We start from the raw sequence: 17171 nt of genomic DNA, 5'->3' as shown, positions 1-17171 counted from the left end.
TAGTTAATAGACCAATTACAAAGAGAGTTCCAAACCTCTCTGCCAATAACAGCTCATTTTCAGTCTTCCCCTCCCCACTCAGACCACTCCCAGACAGCCCTAGCTAAAATCTTGCTTGAGGAATTGCTCTTTTCTTAAGAAGCTATTTTTGTTTCTTTTAATTACCTATTTAATTGAAAACAATCCCAGTAAGATACAGTGTTACCCAGAAATGATTGGATATTGAGATAAAAACACCTGTATTGGACCTTTAACAAGTTCAACAAGTGTTTGACAACTCTCTCTCCTGTGGCGTTGACAGATTTGTTTGACAGTTGGGAACAAACTAACTCCCTGAAGGCCTCAGGAGGGGATTCAAGAGACGTAGGAGAGGCTGTCATCACCTGAACGGACGCAATGTGTGTGTGTGTGTGTGTGTGTGTGTGTGTGTGTGGCCGTCATCCCCTGTCGGGAACTGAACGGAGGTGAACGGATGTTCTTTCATTCTGTTTTTCAAAAAAATGTAATCCTCCCTTTTTCCTACACTCTGTCAATAAATATCCCCTCGTTTCAGCTAGGTGCTTTTGTGAATGAACTCTCTGTGTGTTGATTAATAAATAGAGGATGGTGGGACTGGGGAGGAGAGGAGGGGAGGAGAGCTGGAGGGAGGAGAGGGGATGGAGGGAGAAGAGGGGATGGAGGAGGGGGAATGGAGGGATGGCAGAGAGGATGGTGGGACTGGGGAGGAGAGGCCGGGAGGGAGGAGAGTTGAGGAAAGGAGAGCAGTAGAGCTAGTCTAGTACACACAGGACCACCAGGCTGAAGAGGTTGGCCAGGGAAAGAGAGGGGGATGGAGAGAAGGACAGAGGGAAGATGGAGGAAGAGAGGACACGGTAGTATCCAGTACTCACAGGACCACGAGGGAGGAGAGGTTAGTGAAGGCCCGGTCAGGTATATGTGTGATTCTGTTGAGAGCTAGGGTCATGGCTTGCAGGGAGGACAGGGCCGCCAGGGCATCAGCCGGCACCTCTGTCAAGGAGTTGTCATCCAGCCACAGGTGACGTAGAGACTGGAGGCCGTCAAAGCAGCCGCGAGGAACACTGGATATGTGGTTGGCATCCAGACGACTGGTCAGAGAGAGAGAGAGAGAGAGAGAGAGAGAGAGAGAGAGAGAGAGAGAGAGAGAGAGAGAGAGAGAGAGAGAGAACAGTACACAGACACTGTCAGTTAAACAGAATAGGAAATGCCTCCCTGTAATGGAAACAGAGGACCACCTTGCAGGGTTTGGTCTGAGGATATTTTGATATAAGAGCAGTGAGTTCTCTCAGGGCCCTTCGTCATTCAAGACCATTTCAACGTTCAACATGCCATCTGAATCTGAAGAATCTCACACATGATCTGTCCATCAACTCTCCCCAGCAGGAATAGAACCCAGACTAACACGGCGTGTGTTCCTCAGTTACAGGGCACTGAGCAGAACTTTATTCATTCATTCAAGGTTTCACCTGGGTGTTATTGAGAGGGAACGTTTGGCTTGGACTGGGCTGTGTCTATATACAGCCTATATCCAGTTATATACAGTTATATATAGTTATATACAGCCTATATCCAGATATATAAGGTTATATACAGTTATATACAGTTATATCCAGTTATATACAGCCTATATCCCGTTATATATAGTCATATAGAGTTATATACAGTTATATTAAGTTATATACAGTTATATACAGCCTATATCCAGTTATATCCAGTTATATCCAGTTATATACAGCCTATATCCCGTTATATATAGTCATATAGAGTTATATACAGTTATATAAAGTTATATACAGTTATATCCCGTTATATATAGTCATATAGAGTTATATACAGTTATATAGCGTCTGCTAAATGACTAAAATGTAAATGTAAATGTAAATATACAGTTATATACAGCCTATATCCAGTTATATACAGTTATATACAGCCTATATCCCGTTATATATAGTCATATAGAGTTATATAGAGTTATATAAAGTTATATACAGTTATATACAGCCTATATCCCGTTATATATAGTCATATAGAGTTATATAGAGTTATATAAAGTTATATACAGTTATATACAGCCTATATCCCGTTATATATAGTCATATAGAGTTATATACAGTTATATATAGTCTATATCCAGTTATATATAGTTATATACAGTTATATCCAGTTATATACAGTTATATACAGTTATATACAGTTATATACAGCCTATATCCAGTTATATATAGTCATATAGAGTTATATAGAGTTATATAAAGTTATATACAGTTATATACAGCCTATATCCCATTATATATAGTCATATAGAGTTATATACAGTTATATATAGTCTATATCCAGTTATATATAGTTATATACAGTTATATTCAGTTATATACAGTTATATACAGTTATATACAGCCTATATCCAGTTATATATAGTTATATACAGTTATATACAGTTATATACAGTTATATACAGCCTATATCCCGTTATATATAGTCATATAGAGTTATATACAGTTATATACAGTTATATACAGCCTATATCCAGTTATATATAGTTATATACAGTCTATATCCAGTTATATATAGTTACATACAGTTATATACAGTTATATATAGTCATATAGAGTTATATAGAGTTATATATAGTTACATACAGTTATATACAGTCTATATCGAGTTATATATATAGTTATATACAGTTATATACAGTCTATATCCAGTTATATCCAGTTATATACAGTTATATACAGTCTATATCCAGTTATATCCAGTTATATCCAGTTATATACAGCCTATATCCAGTTATTTTTTAAATTTATTTTATTTCACCTTTATTTAACCAGGTAGGCAAGTTGAGTTATATAGTTATATCCAGTTATATATAGTTGTATAGTTAATCTGTCGTTCTGCCCTGAACAAGGCAGTTAACCCACTGTTCCTAGGCCGTCATTGAAAATAAGAATTTGTTCTTAACTGACTTGCCTAGTTAAATAAAGGAAAACATTTTAAATTTTTTAAAATAAATATACAATTATATACACCCTATATCAAATCATCTATAGTCCATATCCAGTTATATATAGTTATAAACAGTTATATACAGCCTATATCAAATTATCTATAGCCTATATCCAGTTATATACAGCCTATATCAAATTATCTATAGCCTATATCCAGTTATATACAGCCTATATCAAATTATCTATAGCCTATATCCAGTTATAAACAGTTATATACAGCCTATATCAAATTATCTATAGCCTATATCCAGTTATATACAGTTATATACAGCCTATATCCAGTTATATACAGTTATATATAGTTATATACAGTCTATATACAGTTATATACAGTCTATATCCAGTTATATACAGTTATATATAGTTATATACAGTCTATATACAGTTATATACAGTGTATATCCAGTTATATACAGCTTATATCCAGTTATATACAGTTATATATAGTCTATATCAGTTATATACAGTCTATATACACAGTCTATATCCAGTTATATATAGTCTATATCAGTTATATACAGTCTATATCCAGTTATATACAGTCTATATACAGTCTATATCCAGTTATATATAGTCTATATCAGTTATATACAGTCCATATCAGTTATATACAGTCTATATCCAGTTATATACAGTCTATATCAGTTATATACAGTCTATATACAGTTATTGACAGTCTATCAAGTTATATACAGTCTATATCCAGTTACATACAGTCTATATCAATTATACACAGTCTATATCCAGTTATAAACAGTCTATATCCAGTTATATACTGTCTACATCCAGTTATATACAGTCTATATACAGTTATATACAGCCTATATCCAGTTATATACAGCCTATATCCAGTTATATACAGTCTATATCCAGTTATATATAGTCTATATCCAGTTATATACAGTCTATATCCAGTTATATACAGTCTATATCCAGTTATATATAGTCTATATCCAGTTATATATAGTCTATATCCAGTTATATACAGTCTATATCCAGTTATATATAGTCTATATCCAGTTATATATAGTTATATACAGTTATATACAGTCTATATCCAGTTATATCCAGTTATATACAGTTATATACAGTCTATATCCAGTTATATCCAGTTATATCCAGTTATATACAGCCTATATCCAGTTATTTTTTAAATTTATTTTATTTCACCTTTATTTAACCAGGTAGGCAAGTTGAGTTATATAGTTATATCCAGTTATATATAGTTGTATAGTTAATCTGTCGTTCTGCCCTGAACAAGGCAGTTAACCCACTGTTCCTAGGCCGTCATTGAAAATAAGAATTTGTTCTTAACTGACTTGCCTAGTTAAATAAAGGAAAACATTTTAAAATTTTTTAAATAAATATACAATTATATACACCCTATATCAAATCATCTATAGTCCATATCCAGTTATATATAGTTATAAACAGTTATATACAGCCTATATCAAATTATCTATAGCCTATATCCAGTTATATACAGCCTATATCAAATTATCTATAGCCTATATCCAGTTATATACAGCCTATATCAAATTATCTATAGCCTATATCCAGTTATAAACAGTTATATACAGCCTATATCAAATTATCTATAGCCTATATCCAGTTATATACAGTTATATACAGCCTATATCCAGTTATATACAGTTATATATAGTTATATACAGTCTATATACAGTTATATACAGTCTATATCCAGTTATATACAGTTATATATAGTTATATACAGTCTATATACAGTTATATACAGTGTATATCCAGTTATATACAGCTTATATCCAGTTATATACAGTTATATATAGTCTATATCAGTTATATACAGTCTATATACACAGTCTATATCCAGTTATATATAGTCTATATCAGTTATATACAGTCTATATCCAGTTATATACAGTCTATATACAGTCTATATCCAGTTATATATAGTCTATATCAGTTATATACAGTCCATATCAGTTATATACAGTCTATATCCAGTTATATACAGTCTATATCAGTTATATACAGTCTATATACAGTTATTGACAGTCTATCAAGTTATATACAGTCTATATCCAGTTACATACAGTCTATATAAATTATACACAGTCTATATCCAGTTATAAACAGTCTATATCCAGTTATATACTGTCTACATCCAGTTATATACAGTCTATATACAGTTATATACAGCCTATATCCAGTTATATACAGCCTATATCAAGTTATATACAGTCTATATCCAGTTATATATAGTCTATATCCAGTTATATACAGTCTATATCCAGTTATATACAGTCTATATCCAGTTATATATAGTCTATATCCAGTTATATATAGTCTATATCCAGTTATATACAGTCTATATCCAGTTATATATAGTCTATATCCAGTTATATATAGTCTATATCCAGTTATATACAGTCTATATCCAGTTATATACAGTCTATATCCAGTTATATATAGTCTATATCCAGTTATATACAGCCTACATATAGTATTACACAGTCATTTCCCTTTTCTGTTCATGTAAGCGCTGGTTTTTCACTGTGGAGTATTTAGGAGACAGCCCGGGAAGAAAGAAAAACAAAGCCCAGATCTGCAAGACTAAAGAGAATGGGCAGTGGTTCATTCTAAAGTTGACTGTCAAGTGTGTGTGTGTGTATTCAGAATCACATGGAGGGTGTAGCACACTGACAGTGGGATGAATAGAGAGGTGCACGGCCCTCTTTCCAAACAAGACGAGGTTCTATCAACAAAGTGCTTCAGGAAGGATGCAGTAGCCCTGTACCCTGCAAGGCTAACCCACAGTTTAAACACACTAATAATCCTGACAATAATATTACAACTAGATAAAAAAGAAGAAATTAGTTCCTATCCTAGTCATCCACGTGTAATGAGTTCCTATCCTAGTCAGCCGCGTGCAATGAGTTCCTATCCTAGTCAGAAGCATGTAATGAGTTCCTATCCTAGTCAGCCATGTGTAATGAGTTCCTATCCTAGTCATCCACGTGTAATGAGTTCCTATCCTAGTCAGCCGCATGCAATGAGTTCCTATCCTAGTCAGCCGCGTGTAATGAGTTCCTATCCTAGTCATCCACGTGTAATGAGTTCCTATCCTAGTCATCCACGTGTAATGAGTTCCTATCCTAGTCATCCACGTGTAATGAGTTCCTATCCTAGTCATCCACATGTAATGAGTTCCTATCCTAGTCAGAAGCATGTAATGAGTTCCTATCCTAGTCAGAAGCATGTAATGAGTTCCTATCCTAGTCAGCCGCGTACAATGAGTTCCTATCCTAGTCAGCCGCGTGTAATGAGTTCCTATCCTAGTCAGAAGCATGTAATGAGTTCCTATCCTAGTCAGAAAATTGTAATGAGTTCCTATCCTAGTCAGAAGCATGTAATGAGTTCCTATCCTAGTCAGAAGCATGTAATGAGTTCCTATCCTAGTCAGCCGCGTGTAATGGGTTCCTATCCTAGTCAGAAGCATGTAATGAGTTCCTATCCTAGTCAGAAGCATGTAATGAGTTCCTATCCTAGTCAGAAGCATGTAATGAGTTCCTATCCTAGTCAGAAGCATGTAATGAGTTCCTATCCTAGTCAGAAGCATGTAATGAGTTCCTATCCTAGTCAGAAGCATGTAATGAATTCCTATCCTAGTCAGAAGCATGTAATGAGTTCCTATCCTAGTCAGAAGCATGTAATGAGTTCCTATCCTAGTCAGCCGCGTGTAATGAGTTCCTATCCTAGTCATCCACATGTAATGAGTTCCTATCCTAGTCAGCCGCGTGCAATGAGTTCCTATCCTAGTCAGCCGCGTGTAATGAGTTCCTATCCTAGTCAGCCGTGTGTAATGAGTTCCTAACCTAGTCAGCCACATGTAATGAGTTCCTATCCCAGTCAGAAGCATGTAATGAGTTCCTATCCTAGTCAGAAGCATGTAATGAGTTCTTATCCTAGTCAGAAGCATGTAATGAGTTCCTATCCTAGTTAGCCGCGTACAATGAGTTCCTATCCTAGTCAGCCGCGTGTAATGAGTTCCTATCCTAGTCATCCACATGTAATGAGTTCCTATCCTAGTCAGCCGCGTGCAATGAGTTCCTATCCTAGTCAGCCGCGTGTAATGAGTTCCTATCCTAGTCAGCCGTGTGTAATGAGTTCCTAACCTAGTCAGCCACATGTAATGAGTTCCTATCCCAGTCAGAAGCATGTAATGAGTTCCTATCCTAGTCAGAAGCATGTAATGAGTTCTTATCCTAGTCAGAAGCATGTAATGAGTTCCTATCCTAGTTAGCCGCGTACAATGAGTTCCTATCCTAGTCAGCCGCGTGTAATGAGTTCCTATCCTAGTCAGAAGCATGTAATGAGTTCCTATCCTAGTCAGAAGCATGTAATGAGTTCCTATCCTAGTCAGAAGCATGTAATGAGTTCCTATCCTAGTCAGAAGCATGTAATGAGTTCCTATCCTAGTCAGAAGCATGTAATGAGTTCCTATCCTAGTCAGCCGCGTGTAATGGGTTCCTATCCTAGTCAGAAGCATGTAATGAGTTCCTATCCTAGTCAGAAGCATGTAATGAGTTCCTATCCTAGTCAGAAGCATGTAATGAGTTCCTATCCTAGTCAGAAGCATGTAATGAGTTCCTATCCTAGTCAGCCGCGTACAATGAGTTCCTATCCTAGTCAGCCGCGTGTAATGAGTTCCTATCCTAGTCAGAAGCATGTAATGAGTTCCTATCCTAGTCAGAAGCATGTAATGAGTTCCTATCCTAGTCAGAAGCATGTAATGAGTTCCTATCCTAGTCAGAAGCATGTAATGAGTTCCTATCCTAGTCAGAAGCATGTAATGAGTTCCTATCCTAGTCAGCCGCGTGTAATGGGTTCCTATCCTAGTCAGAAGCATGTAATGAGTTCCTATCCTAGTCAGCCGTGTGTAATGAGTTCCTATCCTAGTCAGCCACATGTAATGAGTTCCTATCTTAGTCAGCCATGTGTAATGAGTTCCTATCCTAGTCAGCCGCATGCAATGAGTTCCTATCCTAGTCAGCCGCGTGTAATGAGTTCCTATCCTAGTCATCCACGTGTAATGAGTTCCTATCCTAGTCATCCACGTGTAATGAGTTCCTATCCTAGTCATCCACATGTAATGAGTTTCTATCCTAGTCAGAAGCATGTAATGAGTTCCTATCCTAGTCAGAAGCATGTAATGAGTTCCTATCCTAGTCATCCACGTGTAATGAGTTCCTATCCTAGTCATCCACGGGTAATGAGTTCCTATCCTAGTCATCCACATGTAATGAGTTCCTATCCTAGTCAGAAGCATGTAATGAGTTCCTATCCTAGTCAGAAGCATGTAATGAGTTCCTATCCTAGTCAGCCGCGTACAATGAGTTCCTATCCTAGTCAGCCGCGTGTAATGAGTTCCTATCCTAGTCAGAAGCATGTAATGAGTTCCTATCCTAGTCAGAAGCATGTAATGAGTTCCTATCCTAGTCAGAAGCATGTAATGAGTTCCTATCCTAGTCAGAAGCATGTAATGAGTTCCTATCCTAGTCAGCCGCGTGTAATGCGTTCCTATCCTAGTCAGAAGCATGAAATGAGTTCCTATCCTAGTCAGAAGCATGTAATGAGTTCCTATCCTAGTCAGAAGCATGTAATGAATTCCTATCCTAGTCAGAAGCATGTAATGAGTTCCTATCCTAGTCAGAAGCATGTAATGAGTTCCTATCCTAGTCAGAAGCATGTAATGAGTTCCTATCCTAGTCAGCCGCGTGTAATGGGTTCCTATCCTAGTCAGAAGCATGTAATGAGTTCCTATCCTAGTCAGAAGCATGTAATGAGTTCCTATCCTAGTCAGAAGCATGTAATGAGTTCCTATCCTAGTCAGAAGCATGTAATGAGTTCCTATCCTAGTCAGAAGCATGTAATGAATTCCTATCCTAGTCAGAAGCATGTAATGAGTTCCTATCCTAGTCAGAAGCATGTAATGAGTTCCTATCCTAGTCAGCCGCGTGTAATGGGTTCCTATCCTAGTCAGAAGCATGTAATGAGTTCCTATCCTAGTCAGAAGCATGTAATGAGTTCCTATCCTAGTCAGAAGCATGTAATGAGTTCCTATCCTAGTCAGAAGCATGTAATGAGTTCCTATCCTAGTCAGAAGCATGTAATGAGTTCCTATCCTAGTCAGAAGCATGTAATGAATTCCTATCCTAGTCAGAAGCATGTAATGAGTTCCTATCCTAGTCAGAAGCATGTAATGAGTTCCTATCCTAGTCAGCCGCGTGTAATGAGTTCCTATCCTAGTCATCCACATGTAATGAGTTCCTATCCTAGTCAGCCGCGTGCAATGAGTTCCTATCCTAGTCAGCCGCGTGTAATGAGTTCCTATCCTAGTCAGCCGTGTGTAATGAGTTCCTAACCTAGTCAGCCACATGTAATGAGTTCCTATCCCAGTCAGAAGCATGTAATGAGTTCCTATCCTAGTCAGAAGCATGTAATGAGTTCTTATCCTAGTCAGAAGCATGTAATGAGTTCCTATCCTAGTTAGCCGCGTACAATGAGTTCCTATCCTAGTCAGCCGCGTGTAATGAGTTCCTGCCCTAGTCAGAAGCATGTAATGAGTTCCTATCCTAGTCAGAAGCATGTAATGAGTTCCTATCCTAGTCAGAAGCATGTAATGAGTTCCTATCCTAGTCAGAAGCATGTAATGAGTTCCTATCCTAGTCAGAAGCATGTAATGAGTTCCTATCCTAGTCAGAAGCATGTAATGAGTTCCTATCCTAGTCAGCCGCGTGTAATGCGTTCCTATCCTAGTCAGAAGCATGAAATGAGTTCCTATCCTAGTCAGAAGCATGTAATGAGTTCCTATCCTAGTCAGAAGCATGTAATGAATTCCTATCCTAGTCAGAAGCATGTAATGAGTTCCTATCCTAGTCAGAAGCATGTAATGAGTTCCTATCCTAGTCAGAAGCATGTAATGAGTTCCTATCCTAGTCAGCCGCGTGTAATGAGTTCCTATCCTAGTCAGAAGCATGTAATGAGTTCCTATCCTAGTCAGAAGCATGTAATGAGTTCCTATCCTAGTCAGAAGCATGTAATGAGTTCCTATCCTAGTCAGAAGCATGTAATGAGTTCCTATCCTAGTCAGAAGCATGTAATGAATTCCTATCCTAGTCAGAAGCATGTAATGAGTTCCTATCCTAGTCAGAAGCATGTAATGAGTTCCTATCCTAGTCAGCCGCGTGTAATGGGTTCCTATCCTAGTCAGAAGCATGTAATGAGTTCCTATCCTAGTCAGAAGCATGTAATGAGTTCCTATCCTAGTCAGAAGCATGTAATGAGTTCCTATCCTAGTCAGAAGCATGTAATGAGTTCCTATCCTAGTCAGAAGCATGTAATGAGTTCCTATCCTAGTCAGAAGCATGTAATGAATTCCTATCCTAGTCAGAAGCATGTAATGAGTTCCTATCCTAGTCAGAAGCATGTAATGAGTTCCTATCCTAGTCAGCCGCGTGTAATGAGTTCCTATCCTAGTCATCCACATGTAATGAGTTCCTATCCTAGTCAGCCGCGTGCAATGAGTTCCTATCCTAGTCAGCCGCGTGTAATGAGTTCCTATCCTAGTCAGCCGTGTGTAATGAGTTCCTAACCTAGTCAGCCACATGTAATGAGTTCCTATCCCAGTCAGAAGCATGTAATGAGTTCCTATCCTAGTCAGAAGCATGTAATGAGTTCTTATCCTAGTCAGAAGCATGTAATGAGTTCCTATCCTAGTTAGCCGCGTACAATGAGTTCCTATCCTAGTCAGCCGCGTGTAATGAGTTCCTGCCCTAGTCAGAAGCATGTAATGAGTTCCTATCCTAGTCAGAAGCATGTAATGAGTTCCTATCCTAGTCAGAAGCATGTAATGAGTTCCTATCCTAGTCAGAAGCATGTAATGAGTTCCTATCCTAGTCAGAAGCATGTAATGAGTTCCTATCCTAGTCAGCCGCGTGTAATGAGTTCCTATCCTAGTCAGAAGCATGTAATGAGTTCCTATCCTAGTCAGAAGCATGTAATGAGTTCCTATCCTAGTCAGAAGCATGTAATGAGTTCCTATCCTAGTCAGAAGCATGTAATGAGTTCCTATCCTAGTCAGCCGCGTACAATGAGTTCCTATCCTAGTCAGCCGCGTGTAATGAGTTCCTATCCTAGTCAGAAGCATGTAATGAGTTCCTATCCTAGTCAGAAGCATGTAATGAGTTCCTATCCTAGTCAGAAGCATGTAATGAGTTCCTATCCTAGTCAGAAGCATGTAATGAGTTCCTATCCTAGTCAGAAGCATGTAATGAGTTCCTATCCTAGTCAGCCGCGTGTAATGGGTTCCTATCCTAGTCAGAAGCATGTAATGAGTTCCTATCCTAGTCAGAAGCATGTAATGAGTTCCTATCCTAGTCAGAAGCATGTAATGAGTTCCTATCCTAGTCAGAAGCATGTAATGAGTTCCTATCCTAGTCAGCCGCGTGTAATGAGTTCCTATCCTAGTCAGCCGTGTGTAATGAGATCCTATCCTAGTCAGCCACATGTAATGAGTTCCTATCTTAGTCAGCCATGTGTAATGAGTTCCTATCCTAGTCAGCCGCATGCAATGAGTTCCTATCCTAGTCAGCCGCGTGTAATGAGTTCCTATCCTAGTCATCCACGTGTAATGAGTTCCTATCCTAGTCATCCACGTGTAATGAGTTCCTATCCTAGTCATCCACGTGTAATGAGTTCCTATCCTAGTCATCCACGGGTAATGAGTTCCTATCCTAGTCATCCACATGTAATGAGTTTCTATCCTAGTCAGAAGCATGTAATGAGTTCCTATCCTAGTCAGAAGCATGTAATGAGTTCCTATCCTAGTCATCCACGTGTAATGAGTTCCTATCCTAGTCATCCACGGGTAATGAGTTCCTATCCTAGTCATCCACATGTAATGAGTTCCTATCCTAGTCAGAAGCATGTAATGAGTTCCTATCCTAGTCAGAAGCATGTAATGAGTTCCTATCCTAGTCAGCCGCGTACAATGAGTTCCTATCCTAGTCAGCCGCGTGTTATGAGTTCCTATCCTAGTCAGAAGCATGTAATGAGTTCCTATCCTAGTCAGAAGCATGTAATGAGTTCCTATCCTAGTCAGAAGCATGTAATGAGTTCCTATCCTAGTCAGAAGCATGTAATGAGTTCCTATCCTAGTCAGCCGCGTGTAATGCGTTCCTATCCTAGTCAGAAGCATGTAATGAGTTCCTATCCTAGTCAGAAGCATGTAATGAGTTCCTATCCTAGTCAGAAGCATGTAATGAATTCCTATCCTAGTCAGAAGCATGTAATGAGTTCCTATCCTAGTCAGAAGCATTTAATGAGTTCCTATCCTAGTCAGCCGCGTACAATGAGTTTCCCTATCCTAGTCAGCCGCGTGTAATGAGTTCCTATCCTAGTCAGAAGCATGTAATGACTTCCTATCCTAGTCAGAAGCATGTAATGATTTCCTATCCTAGCTCGAAAATTGTAATGAGTTCCTATCCTAGTCCAGAAGCATGTAATGAGTTCCTATCCTAGTCAGAAGCATGTAATGAGTTCCTATCCTAGTCAGCCGCGTGTAATGAGTTCCTATCCTAGTCAGAAGCATGTAATGAGTTCCTATCCTAGTCAGAAGCATGTAATGAGTTCCTATCCTAGTCAGAAGCATGTAATGAGTTTCCTATCCTCGTCAGAGCAGGTGAATGAGTTCCTATCCTAGTCAGCCGCGTGCTAATGAGTTCCTATCCTAGTCAGCCGCGTGTAATGGTTCTATCCTAGTCAGCCGGGTAATATTTCCTATCCTAGTCAGAAACATGTAATGAGCTCCTATCCTAGTCAGAAGCATGTAATGAGTTCCTATCCTAGTCAGAAGCATGTAATGAGTTCCTATCCTAGTCAGAAGCATGTAATGAGTTCCTATCCTAGTCAGCCGCGTGTAATGCGTTCCTATCCTAGTCAGAAGCATGTAATGAGTTCCTATCCTAGTCAGAAGCATGTAATGAGTTCCTATCCTAGTCAGAAGCATGTAATGAATTCCTATCCTAGTCAGAAGCATGTAATGAGTTCCTATCCTAGTCAGAAGCATGTAATGAGTTCCTATCCTAGTCAGCCGCGTGTAATGGGTTCCTATCCTAGTCAGAAGCATGTAATGAGTTCCTATCCTAGTCAGAAGCCTGTAATGAGTTCCTAATCCTAGTCAGAAGCATGTAATGAGTTCCTATCCTAGTCAGAAGCATGTAATGAGTTCCTATCCTAGCTACAGCCGCGTACAATGAGTTCCTATCCTAGTCAGCCGCGTGTAATGAGTTCCTATCCTAGTCAGAAGCATGTAATGAGTTCCTATCCTAGTCAGAAGCATGTAATGAGTTCCTATCCTAGTCAGAAGCATGTAATGAGTTCCTATCCTAGTCAGAAGCATGTAATGAGTTCCCTATCCTAGTCAGCCCGCTGTGTAATGCTTTCCTATCCTAGTCAGAAGCATGAATGAGTTCCTATCTAGTCAGAAGCATGTAATGAGTTCCTATCCTAGTCAGAAGCCATGTACTGAATTCCTATCCTAGTCAGAAGCATGTAATGAGTTCCTATCCTAGTCAGAAGCATGTAATGAGTTCCTATCTAGTCAGAAGCATGTAATGAGTTCTATCCTAGTCAGCCGCGTGGTTAATGGGTTCCTATCCTAGTCAGAAGCATGTAAGAGTTCCTCTCTAGTCGAAGCATGTAATGAGTTCCTATCTAGTCAGAAGCTAATGTAATGAGTTCCTATCCTAGTCAGAAGGCATGTAATGAGTTCCTCTCCTAGTCAGAAGCATGTAATGAACTTCCTATCTAGTCAGAAGCATGTAATGAGTTCCTATCCTAGTCAGAAGCATGTAATGAGTTCCTATCCTAGTCAGCCGCGTGTAAGGGGTTCCTATCCTAGTCAGAAGCATGTAATGAGTTCCTATCCTAGTCAGAAGCATTGTAATGAGTTTCCTATCTAGTCAGAAGAAGGTAATGAGTTCCTATCCTAGTCAGAAGCATGTAATGAGTTCCTATCCTAGTCAGAAGCATGTATGAGTTCCAATCCTTAGTCAGAAGCATGTAATGAATTCCTATCCTAGTCAGAAGCATGTAATGAGTTCCTCTCCTAGTCGACAGAAGCATGTAATGAGTTCCTATCCTAGTCAGGCCTGCGTGTAATGAGTTCCTATCCTAGTCCATCCACAATTGTAATGAGTTCCTATACTAGTCAGCCGAGTGCCAATGAGTTTCCTATCCTAGTCATGCCGCGTGTAATGGTTCCTATTCCTAGTCAGGCCGTGTTGTAATGAGTTCCTTAACCTAGTCAGCCACATGTAATGAGTTCCTTATCCCAGTCAGGAAGCATGTAATGCGTCCTTATCCTAGTCAGAAAGCATGTAATAGGTTCTTATCCTTAGTCAGAAGCATTGTAATGAGTTCCTATCCTAGTTTAGCCGCCGTACAATGGAGTTCCTATACTAGTCAGCCGCGTTTTGTTGTAATGAGTGTCCTGCCCTAGTCAAATAGCATGTTAATGAGTTCCTATCAATAGTTCAGAAGCATGTAATGAGTTCCTATCCTAGTCAGAAGGCATTGTACTGAGTTCCTATCCTAGTCAGAAGCATGTAATGAGTTCCTATCCTAGTCAGAAGCATGTAATGAGTTCCTATCCTAGTCAGCCGCGTGTAATGGGTTCCTATCCTAGTCAGAAGCATGTAATGAGTTCCTATCCTAGTCAGAAGCATGTAATGAGTTCCTATCCTAGTCAGAAGCATGTAATGAGTTCCTATCCTAGTCAGAAGCATGTAATGAGTTCCTATCCTAGTCAGCCGCGTACAATGAGTTCCTATCCTAGTCAGCCGCGTGTAATGAGTTCCTATCCTAGTCAGAAGCATGTAATGAGTTCCTATCCTAGTCAGAAGCATGTAATGAGTTCCTATCCTAGTCAGAAGCATGTAATGAGTTCCTATCCTAGTCAGAAGCATGTAATGAGTTCCTATCCTAGTCAGAAGCATGTAATGAGTTCCTATCCTAGTCAGCCGCGTGTAATGGGTCCTATCCTAGCAGAAGCATGTAATGAGTTGTAATGAGTTCCTATCCTAGTCAGAAGCTGTAATGAGTTCCTATCCTAGTCAGAAGCATGTAATGAGTTCCTATCCTAGTCAGCCGCGTGTAATGAGTTCCTATCCTAGTCAGCCGTGTGTAATGAGTTCCTATCCTAGTCAGCCACATGTAATGAGTTCCTATCTAGTCAGCCATGTGTAATGAGTTCCTATCCTAGTCAGCCGCATGCAATGAGTTCCTATCCTAGTCAGCCGCGTGTAATGAGTTCCTATCCTAGTCATCCACGTGTAATGAGTTCCTATCCTAGTCATCCACGTGTAATGAGTTCCTATCCTAGTCATCCACGTGTAATGAGTTCCTATCCTAGTCATCCACGGGTAATGAGTTCCTATCCTAGTCATCCACATGTAATGAGTTTCTATCCTAGTCAGAAGCATGTAATGAGTTCCTATCCTAGTCAGAAGCATGTAATGAGTTCCTATCCTAGTCATCCACGGGTAATGAGTTCCTATCCTAGTCATCCACATGTAATGAGTTCCTATCCTAGTCAGAAGCATGTAATGAGTTCCTATCCTAGTCAGAAGCATGTAATGAGTTCCTATCCTAGTCAGCCGCGTACAATGAGTTCCTATCCTAGTCAGCCGCGTGTTATGAGTTCCTATCCTAGTCAGAAGCATGTAATTAGTTCCTATCCTAGTCAGAAGCATGTAATGAGTTCCTATCCTAGTCAGAAGCATGTAATGAGTTCCTATCCTAGTCAGAAGCATGTAATGAGTTCCTATCCTAGTCAGCCGCGTGTAATGCGTTCCTATCCTAGTCAGAACATGTATGAGTTCCTATCCTAGTCAGAAGCATGTAATGAGTTCCTATCCTAGTCAGAAGCATGTAATGAATTCCTATCCTAGTCAGAAGCATGTAATGATTCCTATCCTAGTCAGAAGCATGTAATGAGTTCCTATCCTAGTCAGCGCGTACAATGAGTTCCTATCCTAGTCAGCCGCGTGTAATGAGTTCCTATCCTAGTCAGAGCATGTAATGAGTTCCTATCCTAGTCAGAAGTATGTAATAGTTCCTATCCTAGTCAGAAAATTAATGAGTTCCTATCCTAGTCAGAAGCATGTAATGAGTTCCTATCCTAGTCAGAAGCATGTAATGAGTTCCTATCCTAGTCAGCCGCGTGTAATGAGTTCCTATCCTAGTCAGAAGCATGTAATGAGTTCCTATCCTAGTCAGAAGCATGTAATGAGTTCCTATCCTAGTCAGAAGCATGTAATGAGTTCCTATCCTAGTCAGAAGCATGTAATGAGTTCCTATCCTAGTCAGCCGCGTGCAATGAGTTCCTATCCTAGTCAGCCGCGTGTAATGAGTTCCTATCCTAGTCAGCCGCGTGTAATGAGTTCCTATCCTAGTCAGAAGCATGTAATGAGCTCCTATCCTAGTCAGAAGCATGTAATGAGTTCCTATCCTAGTCAGAAGCATGTAATGAGTTCCTATCCTAGTCAGAAGCATGTAATGAGTTCCTATCCTAGTCAGCCGCGTGTAATGCGTTCCTATCCTAGTCAGAAGCATGTAATGAGTTCCTATCCTAGTCAGAAGCATGTAATGAGTTCCTATCCTAGTCAGAAGCATGTAATGAATTCCTATCCTAGTCAGAAGCATGTAATGAGTTCCTATCCTAGTCAGAAGCATGTAATGAGTTCCTATCCTAGTCAGAAGCATGTAATGAGTTCCTATCCTAGTCAGCCGCGTGTAATGGGTTCCTATCCTAGTCAGAAGCATGTAATGAGTTCCTATCCTAGTCAGAAGCATGTATGAGTTCCTATCCTAGTCAAAGCATGTAATGAGTTCCTATCCTAGTCAGAAGCATGTATGAGTTCCTATCCTAGTCAGAAGCATGTAATGAGTTCCTATCCTAGTCAGAAGCATGTATGAATTCCTATCCTAGTCAGAAGCATGTAATGAGTTCCTATCCTAGTCAGAAGCATGTAATGAGTTCCTATCCTAGTCAGCCGCGTGTAATGGTTCCTATCCTATCAGAAGCATGTAATGAGTTCCTAT

At 39.4% G+C, this 17171-nt stretch overlaps 1 protein-coding gene across 1 annotated transcript in view; it reads right to left on the bottom strand.

Moving 5' to 3' along the window:
- Window positions 1-17171, bottom strand: part of LOC115189731 (leucine-rich repeat-containing G-protein coupled receptor 5) — a 653393-nt gene that overhangs the window by 585269 nt on the left and 50953 nt on the right. Inside the window, exon 4 of the mRNA XM_029748273.1 lies at window positions 891-1106. Coding sequence (XP_029604133.1) covers window positions 891-1106 — 216 coding nt within the window. The remainder of the gene's footprint in view (window positions 1-890; window positions 1107-17171) is intronic.

The sequence above is a fragment of the Salmo trutta genome, unplaced genomic scaffold (assembly GCF_901001165.1).
Source record: "Salmo trutta unplaced genomic scaffold, fSalTru1.1, whole genome shotgun sequence".
Lineage (NCBI taxonomy): Eukaryota > Metazoa > Chordata > Actinopteri > Salmoniformes > Salmonidae > Salmo > Salmo trutta.
This window is presented reverse-complemented; position numbering and strand designations above follow the sequence as displayed.